Consider the following 21,100-nt stretch of genomic DNA (forward strand, 5'->3'; position numbering starts at 1 on the left):
CTGCATGTTTCTACAAAAGGCCCCTTTCTATTCGAGGATGCTTGTGCCTCTGGCAGCAGTAGTAACCAGCAGAAGTTTAATAATATGTTAATAGGTTAATTTTATTTTATTTGGTTTTAATTTTGTGCTGCTCCTGAGACGCAAAACCCAAGGTCATTATTTTACACTATCTGTAAGAAATAGATGTGCAGATGTAGGTTTACTCTAACTCTGAGTGAGGATCTGAATATGATGCTCTATTTAAATCTTCTGGCTGCAGACTCACAGCCTGTGGGTTGGTTTACATTAGACAGAAACTCGGTGCAAGCGTGACTGACATGCAGCTGATACCGCAGGAGCCTGTGCAGGAGAGATGAGAGGATTCACTTCTACCTACTTCCGTCTTCGCTTCAACGTCGTATAGGTCCAAGAGGAGGATACGTGTTTTGTCTCTTTAAATCATGTTGCACACATGAAACGACACGTGCACGAACAGACAAAACAATCTGCAGTGGTGCAATGGAACTAACTTTACTGCGTTTACTTAAGTTTAATTTTGACACACTTGCACGTTACCTTTTTAACATCGCCTGCTTTTAATTTTATGAATTAATATCTCAAATACAAATGTCTATATTGACATGACATTAACACGTGTTGACAGAGTATAAATAACAACCACAGTTAAGATAAACTAATCTCTCTGTGTGTGACGTACTTCCTGTGTGTACTGGTGACGCAGGGGCCGATGGGAGGTGAACTATCTTGACGGTCAGCCTCTCTGCTGCTGTCTGCTGTTTGCCCATTGACTGTACTGGAGATGCCAAGATGGCTGCAAGCAACTATTTCGGCTTCACACATGCTGCCGGTCCTCAGTACAGGTAAATTAAGCGAAGCCGGTCGGTGTCAGCGTGTCGGCGGCGCTTCGGGTGTCAGTGGCGGGCGCGTATCGGCGGTGACTCGGTCAGTGGTGGGGCTTCGGTGCGCGGAGAGGCAACTAGCTTTGTTAGCATTAGCTCGCTGGGTCCGCAGGCCGGCGCCTCACGACATGCCGCCTGACATTAGGTGAACCCCGGCTCGTCCTTACTCGGACAGCTGCTCCCGACGCTTCAGCCCCTCACGCAGTTTAACATGAGTGTCAGTGACAGGAGGTGTCAGGCTGGTGCCGGGAGAGCCAGCGGCTGCAGCTGTGACCTGTGGCCGGTGTGTGGGATTAGGAGAGGGGGGCTAACCCTGCTCCTGCACCGCTGAAGCCCCTGTGTCTCACTCACTGTGTTGGTTGTGGGTAAATGTCTAATGACGATGGCGATGTCAACAGGGAGAGACAGGTGAGAGGAGGTGAACATTGGTCAGAGTGACAAACATCTGATCTGTGAGTTTGACAGGTGATCAGATGTCATTGACATGTTTATTCTCCAAACTCTTCCTCTGATCCGAGCTCATCGATGATCAGTCTGTAGGATCTGTTTGAACCTGGTTGAACTTAAACACCTGATCCCTCTGTGTGTCAGTGTGTTGGAGCTGCGGAGGTGCAGTGAGATCTCTCCCTAAGGAATCCTTTAAATCCTTCAATTTGAAATAAAATCCAGAAATTAAAGGTTTTTGATAATGGACACGGGTCGTAAAATTTTTAGGGTTTTATAACTTAATGGTACTAATAGGCTTCCTGTCATTATCAGCATGTCTCTAGCTCTTTAATTTGTAAACAAGTCTCTGTGTCTTTTGCTCTTCTTACTCAATATATTGTTTTGCTGGGCAAAGGCAAGAGGCCACATAGTCATCACTGCAGCATTGCTCACTCATTAAAGCGTCTCTTTAATTGTTTGTTGGCTTATGTAAAACCTGGTGCTGCTCATTATTAAGAATTGAGTGTGATAATCACAGGTTATGTTTTGGGCATTTTTACTCTATAAATTGTCTAAAATAATTGCAGGTTATTATTATATGTCAGCCAAATTAGTAATTACAGTTAGTGTAAATGTGCTTGAAATGATAATAAATATACAAATCTTCCATCATGCACATGACAGGAATTTTTAATCCAGAAAATAAATTATAAGACATATTTATCATTTTTTTCATTTTGATGCAAAAATCCTCAATAACATTTTATTGCAGATTAATTTTCAAAATTTCTCACGATTACATCACAAATCCACAGATATCAAAGTGCTGACTACAATGGTATAAAGAATACAGCAAAATCTGATACCTGAGTATTCAAATCATTTTACAGTTATGTTTTTTTGTCATTCAGCCCTTTCTGTTTTCATAACTCTGAGCTGTTTATTTTGCATGATCCATTATTAAGCTTCAGACATTGTTTGTCCAAACTTTTATCAACAGAGGCTCTCTGTTAGCAGTTTTAGTTGCAGGCAGACAAGTCGGTCAAGAGCTTAGTGTTAAACTTAACTTATGGATTCCCTTTCTTGTTTATTTTTACTAGTGAAGTGTGAAGAGTGCTGTCAGACCCGTATAATCAGAAATCCTGTCACTGCATGGTATGTAGGACTTCCATGATTTAACAATTAGATCTCAGAAATTCAGTTCGTGCCTCCTCGGTATTCACAGTCTCATGCACTGAATGAGGTGATTTAATTACAGGCATTTCTGTAGAGGAAGCTCAACAGACAAAACACAGATGGAAAATGTTATTTCTTCAAATCTCTTCTCACTGGTTGTGTGAATTTGTCTATTTACTGTTTTGTACTTGCTTTGGATCCTAGATATGTTTCTATGATGACGAATCAGTGTTATCGCTGTTTTATGACCTTAAGTCATCATTTAATTTTAGCCCGCTCATGTTCATGTCTGTCCTGACACTTGTGGCCTTGCCAGTGACTAATGTTTGCATCTGAAAAAATGCTAACAACACATTTTACCCAACAGCAAGTGTAGGACTCGCATCTCTCAAATTTCTGCCAGTTGAAATTTGGTTGATGTTAAGATTCTTTAAATAACTTCTAAAGCTCAGTGTTGTCATTCCCACAGTTATATTACAGAGCTACTAACTAGTAATGCTCCAAACTGTAATCTTAGGGTTTTGCCATCAGGGCTTTGGAACCATTTGCCTTTCGAGATTAGACTTTTGTCAATCTTTCTTCATTTTGTTTTATTCCAATGTATTATGTAAAGATCATTGCAAACTTGTTTTAGATACATGCTATTAGAAAATACTGCTATAGAAATGTATTATTATTATTATTTGAAAACATCATGCAGTTAAATTTGTTGGTAACAAAACACAAGAATAAACTGAGTTAAAATGATCCTCCTCACTGAGGCACTGTTCAGTCACTACAAACCAGTCCTATTGATAATTAGCCATCATGGTTGCTTGTGGTTTAACTAACTTGGATATCATCCAGCAGTTTGTTTAAGGGCTTGGTATTAGTTTAAGTAACTTGATCACAGATTGCCTTTTCCGTGTTTTTCAATCAAGCAGGCAAATGAATGCTGTGAAGACTGTTTTTGTGTTCTGTTGGACTGTAATGATAGAAAACAGGTTTTCTTGCACTAGATCAGTGTCTCCTCCTGGATAAAGGTTGTAGAGAATCTGAAGTTTATTGTATTGCTTGTTTTAATATCCCTCTCTCTCCTCTCCTTCAGTACCCAGCCTCCCCCGGCCTACTCCCATCCCTCAACAGCCACTTACAGTGTCCAGCAGGCTCCAGCTGTGGCTCATGCAGTGACTGCGTCCTACTCTCCAGCTCCGGTCCAGGCAGCACGTCCCGTGGTCTCCGCCCCTTACCCTGCTTATCAGAGCCACCAGGCCCCTCCTGAGTACACCTACAGGCAGCCGGACCCTCCGGCCCCACCGCAGCCCACCACCACCCCACAGACGTACCAGGTATATTCAGACACGGTCAGTCTCTTTCTGCTTCCTTCATGATTTGTGCTATTCACCTTCTTATTGCATGATGTGGTCTTGTGGGATTCTGAGTCATGGAATGTGATATATAAATGCACTATTCAAAGGGCAGACAGCAACGCATGCAGCTTCTGCACCGATTATCATCACGACAATCTCATTTTTCACAAACAAAAAAATCCTTGTATTAAAGATGATTACATACAGAGTTAAGATGTTAAATGCAGTTATCTTTTTTTTAATTGGTTTTAATCCTCTCTCTCTCCTCTCAGCAGGACAACTACAGTTACGGACGCCCTGCCGCTGTGACCACCTATGACAATAAACAGTACTACCAGACAAGTATAGTCTCAGCTCAGAGGACACCCACAGAGAATTACTACCAGACTGGTGAGTCTGTTATTTTTATTATCATATCGTAAGCAAAGGTTCAGTCAATTTAGCTGAGTGATAATTCAATATTTGAATCTCCTCTTGGCTATACAGCTGTTGTTGATTTTATAGGATGATCCTAGCTTAACATTGTGATTTACTCAAGTGACAAAATGATGCAGCACAGAAATTTAAAATATATGTTGTGTTGCCATGACATACTTTGTCCACTAGTTAGCACTGAGAAGTACATTTTTCATCTTTTATTTCTCATCTGTCCCTGTCACACATCTTTGTAGCCCCACCCACTAGGCCATTCACTTTTTCAAAAAGTCTGGTTTGAACAAATTCAAAACTAATGCACAATTTGTTCTAATTAATTCAAATTGTTATCAGAATCTCCTATAGGTTGAACTGGGTGTTCTTAACACTTTTAGTTCCAAAGATTAACACTGTGCATTTTGGCCACCACAAGCTGATTTGGAGCTTTGGTGACCAGAGACATGCTGCAGCAAATTCACACGGTCTAAAAAGTAGGATCAAATTCTCACTGTGTGACTGCGGCTATCACCCACATCTGCAAACCAGGCCAATTGTTTCACGTTTTTCAGTTCTGCACACACTGAGCCCGTAAAGAGGCAATGAAATACACTTTTGAAATTCGCTCTAAAAATATTGATGTCTTTAATATAACTAGTGTTTCAGTTCTAATTAACAGTGTAGAACACGAGACACACACACTTAGGTCTTGCTGTGGGATTTGTTGGTCATCAGTCTCAGTATTTTTTACTTTGCACTTAGAAGGGTAATGTGATATATGTGAGATGTGTGTGCTGCTCCTCTGGCAGAGAAACAAGGATCCTGCTGGCTCTGCCAAAAAACTCTGACAGTCACAGTCCCAGAGGATGTGGTTGAGTTTCAGATCTCACTGATGCCCTTCCTCTCCACCTCCACTCTCCCCCTTGCCCCCTCCATCTCTCTCTCTATCAGTCGGAGTGAAGAGTGCTTACAGTCCAGCACCCTCCACCGTGTACAGCCAGCCTCCTCCTCCCCAGAGGCAGGTAACGGCCCTGAAACCTCTGGCTCCATCCAGCTCTGTGTCCACCAGCTACAACATCTACCCAGTGACTACTAGTGTCCAGCAGCCTCCCACTCCCATTTCATCCTACACCCTCGGTTCCTCCTTCAGCTCCACTGCTGCAGCCACTTCCTACTCAGGTAAAATTAAATGATTAACGATCAGTGATGTACATTGGTCATAGGTTATGTAAAAGACGACCTGATATGCAAAAGGCATAAATGTGAAGAGACAAATTCCTTAAATGTTTTAGCAAGATTACTTTATTTTCATCTTTTATTGTTTTAAAAGGAAAATCAAAGTTTAGGCACCCCGTATGCACCCCCCTTTGGCAAGTCACACAATTTGTAATTTCTCTTTTTTTAAGCCAAGTTTCTTTTGGTCTTCCTGGAAAAAGGCTTCTAGTTCTGTGGACTTGCGTGCACTGCTCTGTTGAGGTCTATACACAGATTTTCCATGGTTTTTAGCTCAGGGGACTGGGGGCCATGGCAAAACTTTCTCTTGATCTAGTCCATTGTGGATTTTTAGGCATGTATGAGGATTATTATCCTTCCCAGACAGTGTGATGTTAGTTCTTAGAATTTGCTGGTATTAAATCGAATCCTTTCTTCCCTTTATTAGTGAAATCTTCCAGTGCCAATGGCTACAACACAGGCCCAAAGCATGATCGATTCACCTTGTTCTTCACAGATGGCGAGGTTTTCTTTCATGACATTCTGCACCCTTCTTTCTCCAAACATTTGCTCTTTGCAGCCAGAAAGTTTAAATTTAACTTCATTGGTCCATATGACTTGTTTCCAAAATGCATCTGGCTTTTTTTTCTTCTGATTCTGAACTTCGTGGTGAGGATGCAGGAAGTCATTCCTTCAAATGACTACCATGATTCCATCATATTTGCACAGGTGTCACTGCACAGACGAGCAGTGTACCACCACTATTTACTTCTGCAAACACTTTGCCTTTCTAGCAGTTGCATGAGTTGTTCTCTCAAAGATTTGTTTGGATTTTCCACACCTCAGCTTGAGGACCTCTACCTTTCTTGTTAATTAATAATGTCAAATAACTCTCTGTCCTCACTTTGTTCCTCTACCTTTAAACCTACAGGCTTAAGCTACTCAAATTATGATTCAACTGGCTATACTTCCACATCCACCCCCTCCTATTACCAGCCAGCCCAGCAGACTCTCGCCCAGCCACAGCCTCCACTACAGCAGCAACAGCAGCCTCAACAGCCACAACAGCCCAAGGCCCCAATCCAGCCTCCACTGAAGCAACTGACGAGCTCATCCTGGAGCAACTCAGGGAGCAACATGGTAACAGCTCCGGCAGGAAACACCTACAAAAAGCCAACATTTCACCAAAACAAGCTGCAGAAACCCAAAGGGCCTCCAAAGCAACCTCAGCTCCACTACTGCGACATTTGCAAGATCAGCTGTGCAGGCCCTCAGGTAAGAGATTAGAAATGAGTTGGAATTAAGAAGAATTATTTTTAAGGGTCTTTATAACAGCACCATTTTTTAACTGAGCAGCAAAAGACATAAACTAATAATAAATGATCTTACATCAGAACACATGTTGGATTGTCTCTTTAGTGGTTTTTTGTCACCAGTTGCCTGATTTAAAAAGAAAATTAACTGGTTTGATTTACTGCACCAGACATACCGGGAACACCTGGAGGGTCAGAAGCATAAGAAGAAGGAGGCAGCCCTCAAGTCTGGGGGGCAGACAGGTACCCTGAACGGGCCCAGAGGGGTCCAGACTCAGCTGCGCTGTGAGTTATGCGATGTCTCCTGCACTGGAGTGGACGCCTACGCCGCCCATATCCGTGGGGCCAAACACCAGAAGGTTAGCTGTATTGAGCTGCTTTTACTTTTATCTTTAAGTCTTTCAGTATTTTTTTTTACTAGGGGTGAAACAGTAAATGTCCCAACAATTAGTATTACTATTTCCGATATTACATATACGATATACTCATAATTTAAACTACTTTCAATTACCACACTTGCACGTAGCACTACAGCATTCGTCAAGTCTGTGGTCAAATTTTGCTGAGGCGAACTTGATTGAAGATGGTCACCTTGTGTGCAGAACATAGAGAAAGAAAATTGCTCTGAATGCATGGCAAGTAAACTTTTAGCTGAATGCATGATGTGGGGTCTAAAGAATGAGGGGTATTTGTCTGTTGAATTTGCTTATAGTTTGTAAAGGATATAAACTGAAGCTTTTAGTGCTACCTACTCTTGTAAAAACACAACACGTTGTTCTACTGCTGTTTGCGTTGTGTGTCTGCAAACGTGACATTTTCACACGATAACATCTTGCGTAGTTTAGTCATACAACCAACATATTTTATTCATTCAAAATGCAATATTTGTCAATTTGGCTATAAGAGATTCCAGCAGGAGCAACGTTCCTTTGTATTTGTGTTAATTTTCAGGCTTGTTTGAATTAGTGTCTCCATCATCTTGCTCATTTGTATATATGTAAATTGAGCGTTACACATGCTCAACTGGTACAGAGAAGATTGACTGCGTGTGAGTGAGAGAATAATAATCATGATATCTAGATGACGAAAAACAGGCAGCTGTAGAAGAACCTCAGATGCTTTTTTTAGAGGACGTGACTGTGGTGTACTCATGTGATGTCTGTCTGAGTCTTAGTACAAAACCTCCCTGAGGGATCTGGGATGGGATTAAATATCAGCATCCTTAAATGGCCGTATCTCCCTCTGTCTCCCTTTGTCACTCCTGGAAAGGTGGTGAAACTTCACACCAAGCTTGGCAAACCTATACCTTCCACTGAGCCCGTGTTGGTGAATTCTGCTCCAGTCGTCACAACCTCGACAGCTGGGAAACCTCCAGTCCACACCTCCGCTCCGGCCTCGGTCTCAACCACGTCAACTCCTGCAGCAACACCCAAACAGGTGTCTGTAAACGCCATGGCTAAAACTGCACCACCGTTCAAGAGAGCAGCTCCTTCCAAAATCACTGTCATTTGTAAGTTTGGTGATTTATCATGTAGATAAGAGGACCGGTTTCCCCCTGATCTAATTTATTTATTTGTGATTACCCACTGCTCCACTATCAGAACTTGTTTAACTCCATAATAGAGATGCTCAGTGCACACTAACCCCAATCTACGTCTAAATTAAAAGTTAAAAGACATCATTTTGGCAGCTATGTCATCGCTGCTGATTTTGTATAATATTAGCAGAGAGGGGAGTGTAATTATAAAGTTTAGTGGGATGAACGTTTGAGCAGAATTAAATAGAAGCTCTTTCTGAAGTTCAGAGGCAGTTTTCAGACAATTACAGCCCTTTTTTAATCTTGGTCACTTAACAAATGCACTTGAAAAATAAAATAAGTAATTTGCTTTACTCTGTCATCAAATACAGCCTTGAACTTCCAAAAAATCATATCACTGATCTGAGGACAAAGTGTATTTGTCCTTATTTGTGTCAAAGTTAGGTGAAATACAATTGACAGAATATAAAGTGTCACACATCAACAAATCCAAAAACATGAAATAGTTTTAAAAATCGAATTCTTTGATTGTAAGACGTTGGATAGTTAATTCAAATTTTTATTTTCTGAAATGTATCAGCCTTTAAAGTAACTAGAAGTAGAAATTATAGATTGGCTGTTAATAAGTTTTTTTTTTTTTACTTCACACGCAATTAGAATACCTGAAAATGAACTCTCTAATCTGTAATGTCTTGTCTTCCTCACAGCCACTAAGCCTGTCAGCACTCCAGCTGTGACACCACCAGTAGTAGCAGCGGTGGTGCCCGCAAAAGTGGAGGCGCCCACGGTACATTCAGTTCAGAAGATGGAGCCTCAGAGTGAAGATGAGGATGGTGACAGAGCAAGTGGCCAGGGTGACATCCAGCCAGTAGGACACGACTATGTAGAGGAGGTAGGCAGGAAAAAATCCTCAAGATTTATACTTTTATGTCATCTTTTCTTTTTCAACTCTTCTACTCACACACCCTGCATGATTCTATATTCACCCCCAACTGTCTTGTCTTTTTCAGGTTCGTAATGACGAAGGCAAAGTGATTCGATTTCATTGTAAACTGTGTGAGTGCAGCTTCAATGACCCCAATGCTAAAGACATGCACCTGAAAGGAAGAAGGCACAGACTGCAGTACAAGGTGAGAATGTCACAAATATTTCTGAACAGAGTTCCTGTCTGACTGGTTACGATAAGCAGGCATGAGGAAGGTTGAGATGTTTGAGATCCTCTTGAGACTGGAAAGCAACAGAACAAGGCAGTTCAGTTATTATCTACAGTTAAGATTCTATACATAGTAGGTAGCTTCCCTGCAGGGGTGGGGGGATGGTACACTCTCACACACACCCAAATGGCAGGTGTTGTGTTCTGGCAAAACCTTTTCTCGCAGTGCTGCTTACAGCGAGTGGTAAAGTGGCAAATAGCTGCAGCTAATGCAGCAGTGCAGAAACACTAAGTAAATGATATTTTATGTTATCATGAGAAGTGGTTGGTTTGTACCATGTCAGATTCTCTGTCTGGGTGTTCTCCCTCCCCTCTCCTGCTGACGTGCATGAATAGGAATACAGATGTGCTTTGGGATTTTGGCTTGCTCTGCGGTGTGCCTGGGAAGAAAGAGTTTGAAAACCACTCGTCTAGACAATTAATAGAAGTTAAAATGGAGTGAGAAACCAATGGCTTTGGTGATGCGCAAATAGACCAAACAAGAAGATTTTGAAACTTTAAAAAATGTGCTTCCTCACATGATTAGCTCGGCTACAGCTCTCCCTGCAATCCTCAAAAGGATAAAAAAAAAATCTAATCAAGGGATGAATAAAAGGCCAGAGTGAAGAGATTGTTTTGTTTTCATTGTATCCGCACTGGTGTGGGAATGCCAACACATAGTACATGATCACATGTGGACTGACACGTTACATTGCTCTTACATGTTCTCTCCTCTTCTCTGTGTCTCTTTAGAAGAAAGTGAACCCAGAACTTCCTGTGGAGATCAAACCCAGTAACCGGGCCAGGAAGCTGCAGGAGAGCAAGCTGAAGAAGCAGAAGCAGAAGGCGGTGCTGAAGAGACAGAGAGATGACGAGCAGCGCTGGCACATGGAGATGAGGTCAGAGGCCAGAGATCTTAGTCAGAAACTCAAACTCGTTATGTTTGCAGGTTTTCTTGTTCAACACAGAACAGGGAAAGATGAGGAAGATGCATCATGCAGATAATATTAGCCGGGGGGAAGCTAGTAAAGTTCATCAGCTGACTGTACAGACACCCTTCAAGACGTTTCCTCTATTTGCAATGTTGTTTATGTCATACCAGGCCTGTCTTAGTTCTTCTCTTACAGGAAATGCAAATCTTCTAACTTTAGACTCCCCTCAGCTAACACATGTTTTGATAAATAACATTTTTATATTATTTCTTCAGAGAATTGTTTTGGAATAGTACTTTTTACGGACTCTTGTGTACATTTCCCTGTGGGAATAAACAATATTTAAATGAAATGAGTGACATTTCAATGACACGTCTCTCCCATGCAGGCGATATGAGGAGGACATGTACTGGAGGAGAATGGAGGAGGAGCAGATGTACTGGGGAGAGCAGAGACGTAGGATGGCTCCTCCACCACTAATGAGCCGCCCTGGTATGCCGGTGCCCCCTCTATTGGTGAGCTCCGCAACTTCACTTCTGAGACAATAATATTTATAAGAAACTAACTTTCACTGAGAGTTGAGACAGAAATGTGATCATGTATTCTCTCCCTTAAGACGTGTGTGCGTCGGCCTGACTCCCCTGATGACCGTCACATCATGGCCAAGCACTCCACCATTTACCCGGTGGAAGATGAGCTACAGGCTGTTCAGAGAATCGTCTCCCATACGGAGAGAGCCCTAAAGCTGGTGTCTGACTCCCTGTTGGAGAAGGAGACGCCAGCTGTTGCCACTGCTGCTAATGACAATGGAGACGACAAAAGGTAAAATGTGACAGTTGGCAAATACAGAGAGAAAAAAAAATATGAACCCCTAGGCGTCATCTTAGCTGGAGGCCTCCTTCTTGTGAGGGCAGCTACAGGGCTAAATTATCTCCATTTACTGTTGGTGTGTAAATGTGGACTGATTTCACCAAATTACCTATAACCCACATCTCCAATCTGGTTTCACTGACGTTCCATGTTTTATTAATTTAAAATCTGACAGTGGTTGAATTGGTTGTAAAAGTCTTCCAGCAGGAAAAAGATTACGACTCCTCTGTATGCGTCTGAATGAATGTTAATAAAGTTACACCAGTTGTAACAATAATGATACAACAATTTTAGCGTTCATATCAGTACATTGTAACAAAACTGTGTCAACACTGACAAACATGATATTTTTGTTCACTTTCATTGTGATATGAAATTTTTATGTGTTTGGTCTGCACTGGGTATGTTGGTAGAAACAAGGAGTGGGATTGTTTACGCCTAAAAGCTTTTTTTTCAACCAGAGTAACAAAGAAATTGTGGTCAGGCAAAAATAGAATGTTCATTTTGACTCTGTGTTTAAACATAGAACCATCACGTTGCTGCAAATGCAACCGATTTAGCCAGATGTGTAAGTTGAGTGTGGATCATTTTCTACTAAAAGGGCTTCACAGGAGTTCTGCTGAAGTTTAACCTCAAGATATAACATTCAAATATCAAACCAGCCATGCAAGCCCTTATTTTGTTTTCTCTGACAGTTCTGAGAATTCAGCACGTCTGCTAAAAGGTGTGATGAGAGTCGGCATCCTGGCCAAAGGCCTGCTGCTTCGTGAGGACAGAAACGTTGAGCTCATCCTCCTGACCGCTAAGAAACCCACAATCACTCTGCTGAAAAATATCAGCAAACAGCTGCCCAAGGAACTGGCGGTAAGATTACCTCATGAGGACCCTGAAGATCACTGTTTTCTTCTTTCTGTGCTGTGTGTGAGGTTGTAAAGGGGAGGTTGTATCAAATTAAATACATTTCACAAGGACACATTTAAAGTTTTATCTTAAATTATAAGATTAACTATCAGTGGGATCATATTGAAAAACTCAAAAAAAGATCCTTTGGAAAACATAACCTGGTGCAGTAGATAAAAAGAGGAACGTGTTCTTTATCATCCGCTGCCTTATGACTAGTGTCATGAGAGCAGGATACTGAGGGACTGGGAGATGATAGGGTTGCATAACAAAGAGAATGGAAACCAGAAGTTTTTACCAGTAAAGCTTTCGTTATAGATGAGAGCAACTCAAATGTATTAATTGAACGTTGTGATGTAGTAACTTCAGTTTTGATCTGATGTTTGGGTTCATATGCTCGAGCAGTTCATTTACCATTAGTGAACATGTAAGACTCCCCATAGCCAGAGCGGTTTGGTCTCCACACACACGTATTTATGATAATGATGATAATGAACCTTTTCCATAGTAGACTATTGACTGTTGGTCATTCAGTCTTAGGTATATACGATGTTTCTTAGTATCAACATCCCTAAACTAAAGTAAAACTACTTTCTTTTACCCCTCAGCCAATTTTCCATTCCTTGTTGAGGATTTCCAGGACATTATATCTTAACTGTGTGGATTCTACATTTGGGAGATTTTTTTCCATGTTCACAAATGACAAAACTGCTGAAAGGGAGAAACATTTGAATTTCTATTTGAGGTCCACAGAAGAGGTTTGGTATCTACATACATGTTGTGCAGTGCTTTAATTCCTCACTCTTCCTCCCTCCTGTTTTAGCTGTAATGAGTGTTTCATTAAAGGTGCTTTTCACTGATCTTTAGATTTACTGCCTGGTTATGACACCTGAATCCTACAGAGTGAGTTGGGGATATTTATTTTCCTTTAACTGCCCCTTTTTCTGTCTTAAACCTAACCATAGCAAAGGCATTGTTGAGAAATGATATTGTTCTCGTTATTGACTCTGTTTGAATAAGGGAACTATAATCCCATCCGCAATAGAAAGAAAACCCAGGGTTGAAAACATTACAGTACTGCCCTGCAACCTCGCCAAACAAGGGTATTCTCTGCCCATACACCCCTCCTCCTCTGTAGTGAGTAATCCCAAGTGTCCTTTTAACCGGCAGACATTTTCTGAAGATCAGTATGAGGTGCAGGCTCACCCCGAGGAGGCGAACATCGTCATATTTTCAAGCAAGGAGCCCAAAATGCAGGTGACCATTTCTCTCACCTCGCCGCTGATGAGGGAGGACCCTGCTTCTGAGAAGGACAAGCAGGCAGAAGGAAAAGCGGCTGAGAAAGGTTAGAGAAGCCAAAGCTTTCAGTACCAGACAACCAACTGTCAGCAATGTGTCTAATACACTATATATACATATATATATATATATATATATTTCTTGCTACCTTTCCACCCGTAAGCAGCAAAATTTTAGGCTAAAAAATACGAAAAATAAGAAGTGGGACTTTAACCAAGCCCATATTTATTTATTTTTTCTTTAACTCCTAAAATAAGAACCAACTTGCATATTCATTTGTCCCACTCTTTTCATTTCCCCCCATTTTTTGCAGTTACACTAGTTCCCAATGTCTTTCTTTTCCACATCATGGGAATCAAAAGCCGGGCTCTCCGACCTTTCTGTGCCACGAGGGTGTGTGTTTATTTCATGAACACACACTCAGATAAAACCTTTGGACTGAAGTGATGGTCAATGTTCAGATAATGCCCAGGGATGGAAATACTCTCAATAATGAACTATTTAAAATTAAATATTTTTAGAAGAGAAAAGTCTTGTTACTCTGCATTTTTGCGATTATACTTACGAGGGGATTTTGAGGTCCAACGACTTCCCATTCCTTCGCCTCTCATCCCTGCAGCATACTGTGGCATTATGAACAATAAGGAGTTGGAGTGTCATTTTATCGCCTCACAATGATCAACACTGCAAAAGCAACAAAATGACTGTAAATCCATTGCACTTTTTTCCCCTCATTTAACAGTTGCAGTAATTTTCAAGATCAGTGAGTTGCAAACACTCCTCCGCCTGCTCTTAACACTGTCAGCATTATAATGTCATTTGGAAAACATGGTAGAAATGTTTTTCTGTGGCCTTTGTCTTTTTATATTTTTAAATTTTGTTTGGGTTTGTTGATCAGTGCCCACCATTCTGTATCAGCAGACCTAGGCAAGCCGAAGGCCGATGTGAAGACCACACTTGTACACATACCACTAAGAACAGAAAAGTTAAAACAACCAGGTAGCCCATGTTTATTAGGCTTTTCAGAGCAGGAAACCCCTCTGGATTCATCGTAAGAGGGGCTCAGTGAAAACTCCCTGCTCTGAGAGGCATGATAAATATGGGTCTTTGATTCTAAGTGGTATGGTCGTGTAGACTTCAAACAAGTGGCTTTGTTTTTTGTGATGCATTTCCCCTGTAAGAAAGCTAATGTCCTCTGGTGTTGCTGCAGTTGTAGTGAATATGGAAGTGTGGAAAGCCCCAAGGCTGACGTTGTGTAATATTACCTCATCGCAGTCACCAGAGACCAACCTGTTTGGACAAACCTGTCATTTGTCATGTTTAGATGTGCAGTCTTGTTTTTTTGTCTTAAATCTGTCCACAAACTTTTTGAACAATTTATAAATCCAGCAGAGACACATGCATAATTTAGAATTCTACATTTATAGTGTCACAAATTTAGCCATGGCTTTGTCCCATTGTGTTGAATAGATTTGACTTTGCTTTAACTTGTTTGTTTTTTTAAGTGAATTTTACTTTAAAGGATAGGTGAGACATTTTTCAAGCTTGTCCTAAACTATAGCCAGTTTTTATTGAAACAGGTTTTGCTTGATGTTCATACTGGTCATTTATGGATCTTTTCCTAATGTGATTTCAATGAGAGTGACAAAATCCACAGACCTTTTTCTTTGCATATAGACATGACGTTTTTACCTGTATGAATCAGAAAGAGCCTTCAGTCATGAAGTGAGCTTTAACCAGAGTTACAGTACTTTTATTTCAAATTTCCTGTAGTTCTTATTACTCTTCTTCACTGCGAGGCATCAGTAAAACACAATGAATACATCTTAATTATTGTCAGGCAACTTGTTAATTTTTACTGGGTGACTGGTCAAACATAACACATGGATGGATTTTCACCAACAATGTTACTTTAGTACTTTGGGTTGTTTTTCCAGATGATTAAAGTGTGAGCTGTTCGTCTAGGGAGTGGGTGTTGACCTGTATGCTTGTTGTGTGAACACGCACAACAAAAGAGGTATCTACTGATATGACTTATCCCCCCCATCACTTACAATGAAAGATCATTATGAAGAGATCTCTTGGTGGCCAGTATTGTTTAAAGGCTAATATTTTATCCTTTAAAATATGGAGTCATGAAGGGAGAGAGATGTCTTCACTCCTGTGCCTTTATCTGCTATTTGACGGTTCATTTTTTGATGAGTATCTGCAGAAAGTTCATGTTTCAGTTGTTAAATGCTCCCAAGTGGCAGATGAGACATTTTTGGATCCACTATAAAATGTCTGTGAAAGTTCCTCATACAAAGAAGAGGTTCAGATGCAAAATAGAGGAAATCCAAAAGTTGAATTAGAAGTTTATTAAAGGGAAGTTCAAACTTGTGAACTGTGAAAACTAGTGGGGATGTTTCCATAATTCAGCCTTTTCAGTCATTTCTGAACAATACTATGTGGGATGACAGTTCATTATGATAAATCAGGAAATTAGCTTGACCTCATAAAATAAATGCATTTGAAAACCCTTTCTCATAAAGACATTTTGACTTTGATAGAATAAAACGCACGTGTAATTTATAACATTAAAAATGGCCCCAATAATCTGTGACAGTGAGCAAACATGCTCTGTGCTTCAAACACACGTAATGGAATGAGGACATTTTCAAAGTTATAAGTTACGCCAGAGTTTGACGTGTGAAAATGTCTTTCCAGAGAAAGCTGCACAGTCAGTTTACATCTGTACCATGTTCACCTCATCTCTCAAACCAATTAAATGGGGATTAGTTTCTTTAAACTAAACTAGGTACCTTCTCAATGCACTGGATTTCCTTCTTTTTTGCATTTATCTATAACCTTCCACTCCAAAAAAACACACTTGTGCTAATTTACATTTTCTTTGCTATTTTCCTCCATTGAGAAAATATCTGTAAAACCTAAAGAGACTCTAGTCTTCCTCATTTTATGGTCACACACTTTTTCCTTCATATCTTCCCCTTGTTTTTTTTTTCACCAAACAAACAAACGTTTGTTACGATTGCAGGAAATGTCTGGTTACATCAGATACACATGCGCATCCAGTGGCTGTTTATAGTCTCATCACTGATCAGCGAGTGTACATCAGCAGTATCAACACTTATTATGCGCTGCAGGCTTCATTTGAGTTCTGCTGTAGTTTGACTGTAAGTAATGAGTCAGTACGTGTTCTATCCAGCAGATGTGGCTGAGAAGGATCCTCCTGATCTTCTGAATAAGAGGAAATGTCTGGAATACCTGGCTGCGCTCCGTCACGCCAAATGGTTCCAGGTAAATGCATCACAAAGCCATGTCCCTCATCACAACACCTGACCTTTTACACAGGTTGTAACAAATAATGTTAAAAATGTTATTTCATCAAGGTGTTCCAGGGACACAACCCCTGTTACTTCAATTGGTGATGCTGAGATAGTTTTGATATATCTATTCAAACTCACCTCGTATTATTTATTTATTTAAACATACCTTCTATCATATTGCAGAAGTAATGAACTGATCTCACTTCCTTTTTAGGCATTAAATAGGACTCTGTCTTAATTGTTCAAAAGAAGAACCACTTTGTCACATTAATGTGGAATTCAAGGTTCTTCCTGTTTTCTCTTTCTGTCCATGCTCTGGTGTTTTTTTTCTCCTTATGAACGTCTAGTATAGAGAAAGCCTTTACAACAAAAAGCATCTTATTATAACTAGAAAACTGTTACCATAATGTGAAAGTACTGATGTTAGGATACAATGTTATTGTTACTGTTAAGTTATTTTAATCATTGTGTGGCAGCTGTTAGTTCATATGTAAATTGCACAAAATGTCATGAAAAGGTGATTTTAGTTGTGTTTAAAATCTCTACTTACAGAGCAGGATTATAGTATTCAGTTTGAATCCAATATAATTCTTCCAATTTACTCTTTCCCTCACTTGTCATTTCTGAAGGCTCGAGCCAATGGGCTTCAGTCCTGTGTGATCATCATTCGGGTGCTGAGGGATTTATGTCAGCGGGTGCCCACCTGGGGGAAGCTGCCCAGCTGGGTTAGTGCAACATTTGTCTGTTACATTTCATCTATTTAATTTTGTTATTTTTTTAACCTGTCTGTATTGTGTTCTGTTTATTGGGGTAAATAGTAAGAGAACAAAATTATGACATTAATAAGTCCAATGATGCAAATATAGCTCATGCTGTATCACCCTTCTAACAGCTTACAAAGACTACTTCACTTTTAATGCATCTATCCTTACAAAAAATTCTATGTTACATAAAGAAAACTTCAATAATTTGTCTTTCAACAAGAGTCAAGACATGGAAAGGTCGAGGTGTTCTTTTTTTTTTTTTCTATAAGCAAACCTGAATCATCTGTCTCTGTTTGTCTTCAGGCGATGGAGCTGCTGGTGGAGAAGGTGATCAGCAGTGCTTCAGGTCCATTGAGCCCGGGGGAGGCCATGCGCAGAGTCCTGGAGTGCATCTCCACAGGCATCTTGCTACCAGGTCAGACAAGTTTAATGAAACAAGGAAACAAAGATTGTTTCATATGTGTATCAGTACAATAAGGCAAACTGATTATACAGACATTAAAGCATTGAGATAATGCTGCAATAAACAAAGTTCTTTACTTTGCTTTCATCTCATAGCTCTGATCAATTCTAACTTGTTGGTGCAACAGAATGTATGTGAGTTTCTGATGCTCATCACACAGTGTCATCATACTGCTTAGAACAGAGGAAATGATCAAAACCAACCAAACATTTAAAAAACAGGCCTAAATTATCACAAATCACACTGCTTTACTTCTAAAAACTTCTCCAATGTCAAATGCTCAAACTTTTATCACTTTCAAGACAGTGTGTCTTTCTTTGCCTAACTTCTGCCTCTGCTGTAGTAAACAGAAAAAACGTGAATATGAAGAACAGCTTTATTTGGAATATGTCTGTACTAAAATACTGTACAAAGTTTTGACTTTGTCTTATTTACTTGTTTGTCTCGTCCTCTCACTCAGATGGACCAGGGTTGATGGACCCCTGTGAGAAGGAGGCAACAGATGCTTTGGAAACCTTGATTATTCAAGACAGAGAGGACATAACAGCCAGTGCACAGGTACCTATACACACAATTATACCATGGCCAGTTATTTTGATTGGCTTAGAAATGTGGATTACTTTTTAGTAACCAGGTAGTATAATGTGAAAATGTTGCTAAGTGAGAACCACACAAAAATAATACCAAATCTGTTTGATATCTGTGTGAATATGGATTTGCAAATTGAGAATCAGTAGGAGGACAGAAGACTTTTCAAAAGAATGTTAGCGGCAGTGAAACTAGAGAGTGAGGAGCAGCTGCAGGTGAGAAGAGAGAAAACTGAAGGAGGAAATGAGACTGAAATGATGTGAAGAGCTGTGAAAAGGAAAGAGAGACTGCAATAGAAAAACTGAAGTTATTTATATGGGATATCATTTTAATTATTAAGCATGGTATAAGGACCATAATCAAATAAAAGTGAGCAACTTGTTGGGTATAATAGTTTACTGATTTTATTTCTTAATGCACCATCTTATCCCTGTTTTTTTATGTCACAATGTACTGTCAGTTGTCAAATTAAAATACCAAATAATCTCAGAAAGAAATATGTAACTCTGCAAATATACCTTTCCCATGTTTTTTTGTTTTGTTTTCAGCACGCTCTGCGGCTGCTCGCGTTCCGACAAGTCCACAAGGTCTTGGGCATGGAGTCCTTGCCCGCGTCCAAGGCCAGCGCTCGCAACCGCAAACGTCGACGGGACGTCAGCGACATGGGGGAGGGAGAGGGAGAGGGGGAGGGCAAAAAAGACAAGAAGGAGGAAGCAGAAAGTGCTTGACCTCTGCTTTCCAGGTCAGAGGTGTTTGCTAGTTTAGAGACTGGTACAGTGTCACAACTCTAAAATGTTCTTATCTTGAAAACAATCCTAACACGCAGCTATACACATATGAATATAACTGACTTTACATGTTACATGTCTGCTCTTGAATTAAGAGGAATAATCTGTTGGAGGAAGAGGACTGAAGTTTGAGAATCTTTACTGCAAGTTCTTTCTCCTGTGTTGTGATTTCCTGCAGATGTAGTGTGTCTGAAACATTACAAAGAAAATTGGGTCGGTTAAAGAAAACGCATCATGAAAGTAACTGACTGCATCATTCCATTTTAGTCTAATTGCACAACAAGTACTGACCATCACTCCCTTGTTTATTCACAATAGTAAAACCACCACTGTCATGTACAGTTGTATTGTTATTATTAGAGCATCCGGTATCATTACATCAGAAGCACCTTATTTTATTTACAAAGTCTGAACTCTACTGCTCTCTAGCCCAGTTCAATATTAATCTTGACACGAGTCATGAGTCACTGAACATCTGTACACTGAAATCAGTTTTTCAGCTAGTTGTTTTTAAAAACAAAAGATGAGGGTTTGTTGTTGAAGCTTTGAGATCATTGAAGACTGACTGTTCAGACCCAGATCACAACAGAATACATACGTTACTGTGATGTTCTTTGTGCCTGAGACGACTCATTAGTAATAAAAGAGTGCAATGCTGTTGAATGACCTTTCTGAACTCTGCACGCCCTGTCCTGTTAAGCTTTGTCGACATTTCCTCCTGATGCGTGTTCAAAACGTGCAAGAGATTCGACTGAAGAGTTTTGAAATGTAACCAAATGTCCCAATCTACTTTGATCTAAAATAAAGACTAGACTAAAATAACTTCCCTCCCCCCTGAAAATGCTTCGCGGAGAGCTTTAATCAGTAACCCACAAAGACAAACAAGCTCTGCTGTGGGGGTTTTTTCTGCAGAGTTCACACTGAAGAGTAAATCTCTCTCGGAGGAGACGAGTGTTGCGTTGCACAGTCTGTAGCATGCTGAGAAAATGAAGCACTTAAGAAATGGCAGTGTTACTGTATGCAGCCATGATCTTATCATTGAAATAATATGCCTGGTAATCTTTTTTTCTTCCACAGTATGGTTAGCAGAAAAGAGAAGCTTTAGTCATAAAAATGAGACTGAATATCTACTGTAATAAAAAATAAATTAGCTATAGACTTTGACTTTCTTCCTTGTGCCTGCATTATGTGGTGTGTTACAGAAGAATGAGTAAAGGGGAACATGTTTTTTTTGTTATCATTGTAAGATTTTGTTTCACACAGATGTAGGACAGGGAAGGGATGGTTGCACAGACCCGAAGGCTTAAAAGTTGATGTGAGATAATTATTGTGCTGGTTTAAGTTTGAATTTCATTTAAGAGTATCATATATATAAGTATTGCTTATTTTATTTCTGAAGATTATTTTGTATTGTTAAAACAGAAAGTGTGAACAGTTGCTGTCCTATTATTTGAATGTCTTAGTAGTGTTGCCTAAAATTGAGGGGACATATTAAAACACTTTTAAGCCACTTTGTCTCCTGGGTTTGTGTGTGAGTGTGTTTACCTGGTATTACTACTGGTTTGGGGACCTAGATCTATTGACACAGTTAAGGTTAAAGACAAGGTTAGGATTAGGTTAGGATTATAGCAAAGGTTAGCTTAATGTTAGGATTA

General features: G+C 40.1%; 1 protein-coding gene across 7 annotated transcripts; it reads left to right on the top strand.

The window, feature by feature from the left end:
• Positions 1-700: 700 nt before the first annotated feature.
• Positions 701-20,955, top strand: zfr2 (zinc finger RNA binding protein 2). 7 transcript variants are annotated; one of them, XM_020081217.2, is made up of 19 exons: positions 701-860; positions 3,589-3,844; positions 4,123-4,240; positions 5,213-5,440; positions 6,405-6,748; positions 6,957-7,145; positions 8,056-8,296; positions 9,031-9,215; positions 9,334-9,453; positions 10,269-10,414; positions 10,836-10,962; positions 11,064-11,269; positions 12,013-12,181; positions 13,388-13,562; positions 16,722-16,813; positions 17,472-17,567; positions 17,910-18,021; positions 18,530-18,627; positions 19,206-20,955. In XM_020081217.2, exons 1-19 carry the CDS (start codon positions 808-810, stop codon positions 19,383-19,385), a joined length of 3,135 nt encoding a protein of 1,044 aa, XP_019936776.2. In that variant the 5' UTR covers positions 701-807; the 3' UTR covers positions 19,386-20,955. The 7 variants fall into 7 exon arrangements, with proteins under 7 accessions (XP_019936776.2, XP_019936777.2, XP_069378129.1 ...); XM_020081218.2 differs by having other exon boundaries at positions 16,725-16,813; XM_069522028.1 differs by having other exon boundaries at positions 4,126-4,240.
• The last annotated feature ends 145 nt before the right edge of the window (positions 20,956-21,100 follow it).

Source organism: Paralichthys olivaceus, chromosome 3 (genome assembly GCF_024713975.1).
Source record: "Paralichthys olivaceus isolate ysfri-2021 chromosome 3, ASM2471397v2, whole genome shotgun sequence".
NCBI lineage: Eukaryota > Metazoa > Chordata > Actinopteri > Pleuronectiformes > Paralichthyidae > Paralichthys > Paralichthys olivaceus.